At 44.5% G+C, this 789-nt stretch overlaps 1 protein-coding gene across 1 annotated transcript in view; it reads left to right on the top strand.

Moving 5' to 3' along the window:
- LOC119588226 (muscarinic acetylcholine receptor DM1-like) overlaps window positions 1-789 on the top strand; it is a gene marked incomplete in the record, with an annotated part of 70,579 nt that overhangs the window by 19,690 nt on the left and 50,100 nt on the right. Inside the window, 1 exon segment of the mRNA XM_037936926.1 lies at window positions 641-767. Within this exon segment, the coding sequence (XP_037792854.1) occupies window positions 641-767 (127 nt within the window).

Here is a 789-nt window from a genome sequence, read left to right as displayed (position 1 = left end):
GTGTATACAAACGAGCGATATGTATTTTTTGTACAGCGATACAAATGTTAATTGTATTTACACAGATTTACTGTTTTACATATTCCACATGTACACTTTTTTATCATTAGCCCCATTATTGATGCACCTACCTAAACCTTCCTAAACTTGATCCTGAAACTAAACCTTCTTAAACCTGATCCTCAGACTAAACCTTCCTAAACCTGATCCTCAGACTAAACCTTCCTAAACCTGATCCTCAGACTAAACCTTCTTAAACCTGATCCTCAGACTAAACCTTCCTAAACCTGATCCTCAGACTAAACCTTCTTAAACCTGATCATTCCTCCAGCAGATAATCCTCAAACTAAAACTTTCGCTCCTCCAGAAGGTGATCCTCAAATTAAACCTCCATTCGCCCCTCCTACAGGTAATCCCCAAACTAAAACCTCCCTCGTTCCTCTTACAGGTAATCCTCAATCCAAACCTTCCTGAACCTCTGCCATTCCCCCAGCAAGTAATCCTAAACTAAACCCTCCTTCAGCTCCTCCTTCAGCTGATCCTCGAACTCAAACCCCCTCCGCCCCTCCTACAGGTAGTCCCCAAACTAAAAACCCTCTTTCGTACCTCCTGCAGGTGATCCTCATAGCCGTGTTTGCCGGGTTCCTGTCCATCGCCACGCTGCTGGGCAACCTGATGGTAATGATTAGCTTCAAGATTGACAAGCAGCTTCAGACCATTAGTAACTACTTCCTGTTCTCCCTGGCCGTGGCGGATATCACTATAGGGTGAGTGACCTGCTGGGATAGT

The sequence above is a fragment of the Penaeus monodon genome, chromosome 23 (genome assembly GCF_015228065.2).
Source record: "Penaeus monodon isolate SGIC_2016 chromosome 23, NSTDA_Pmon_1, whole genome shotgun sequence".
In the NCBI taxonomy this organism is placed as follows: domain Eukaryota; kingdom Metazoa; phylum Arthropoda; class Malacostraca; order Decapoda; family Penaeidae; genus Penaeus; species Penaeus monodon.
This window is presented reverse-complemented; position numbering and strand designations above follow the sequence as displayed.